The 226-nt window shown below is 63.3% G+C and overlaps 1 protein-coding gene across 1 annotated transcript in view; it reads left to right on the forward strand.

Annotated features, from left to right (window-relative positions):
• Nucleotides 1–211, forward strand: part of LOC104500178 (aquaporin-10-like) — a gene marked incomplete at its 3' end in the record, with an annotated part of 1,757 nt that extends 1,546 nt beyond the window's left edge. The window contains exons 6-7 of the mRNA XM_010143781.1: nt 23–93; nt 176–211. Coding sequence (XP_010142083.1) covers nt 23–93; nt 176–211 — 107 coding nt within the window. The remainder of the gene's footprint in view (nt 1–22; nt 94–175) is intronic.
• Between the last annotated feature and the right edge of the window lie 15 nt (nt 212–226).

Raw genomic sequence — 226 nt, forward strand, 5'->3', positions numbered from 1 at the left:
CGCTCACCCGCCTGTGTCCCCTGTGAAACTTCCTCTATTTTTGCCACCTACCCCGCTGACTACGTCTCTCTCTCCAACGGTTTCCTCGATCAGGTGGGTGCTGGTGTTGGCTCTCCCCAGACTTCCCCGGCAGTGCTGCTCCCCGTGACGCTGAGCTGCAGTGCTGGCCCCACAGGTGATGGGCACGGGGCTGCTGCTGGTGGGCATCCTGGCCATCACGGACACC

The sequence above is a fragment of the Buceros rhinoceros genome, unplaced genomic scaffold (assembly GCF_000710305.1).
Source record: "Buceros rhinoceros silvestris isolate BGI_N320 unplaced genomic scaffold, ASM71030v1 scaffold23929, whole genome shotgun sequence".
Lineage (NCBI taxonomy): Eukaryota > Metazoa > Chordata > Aves > Bucerotiformes > Bucerotidae > Buceros > Buceros rhinoceros.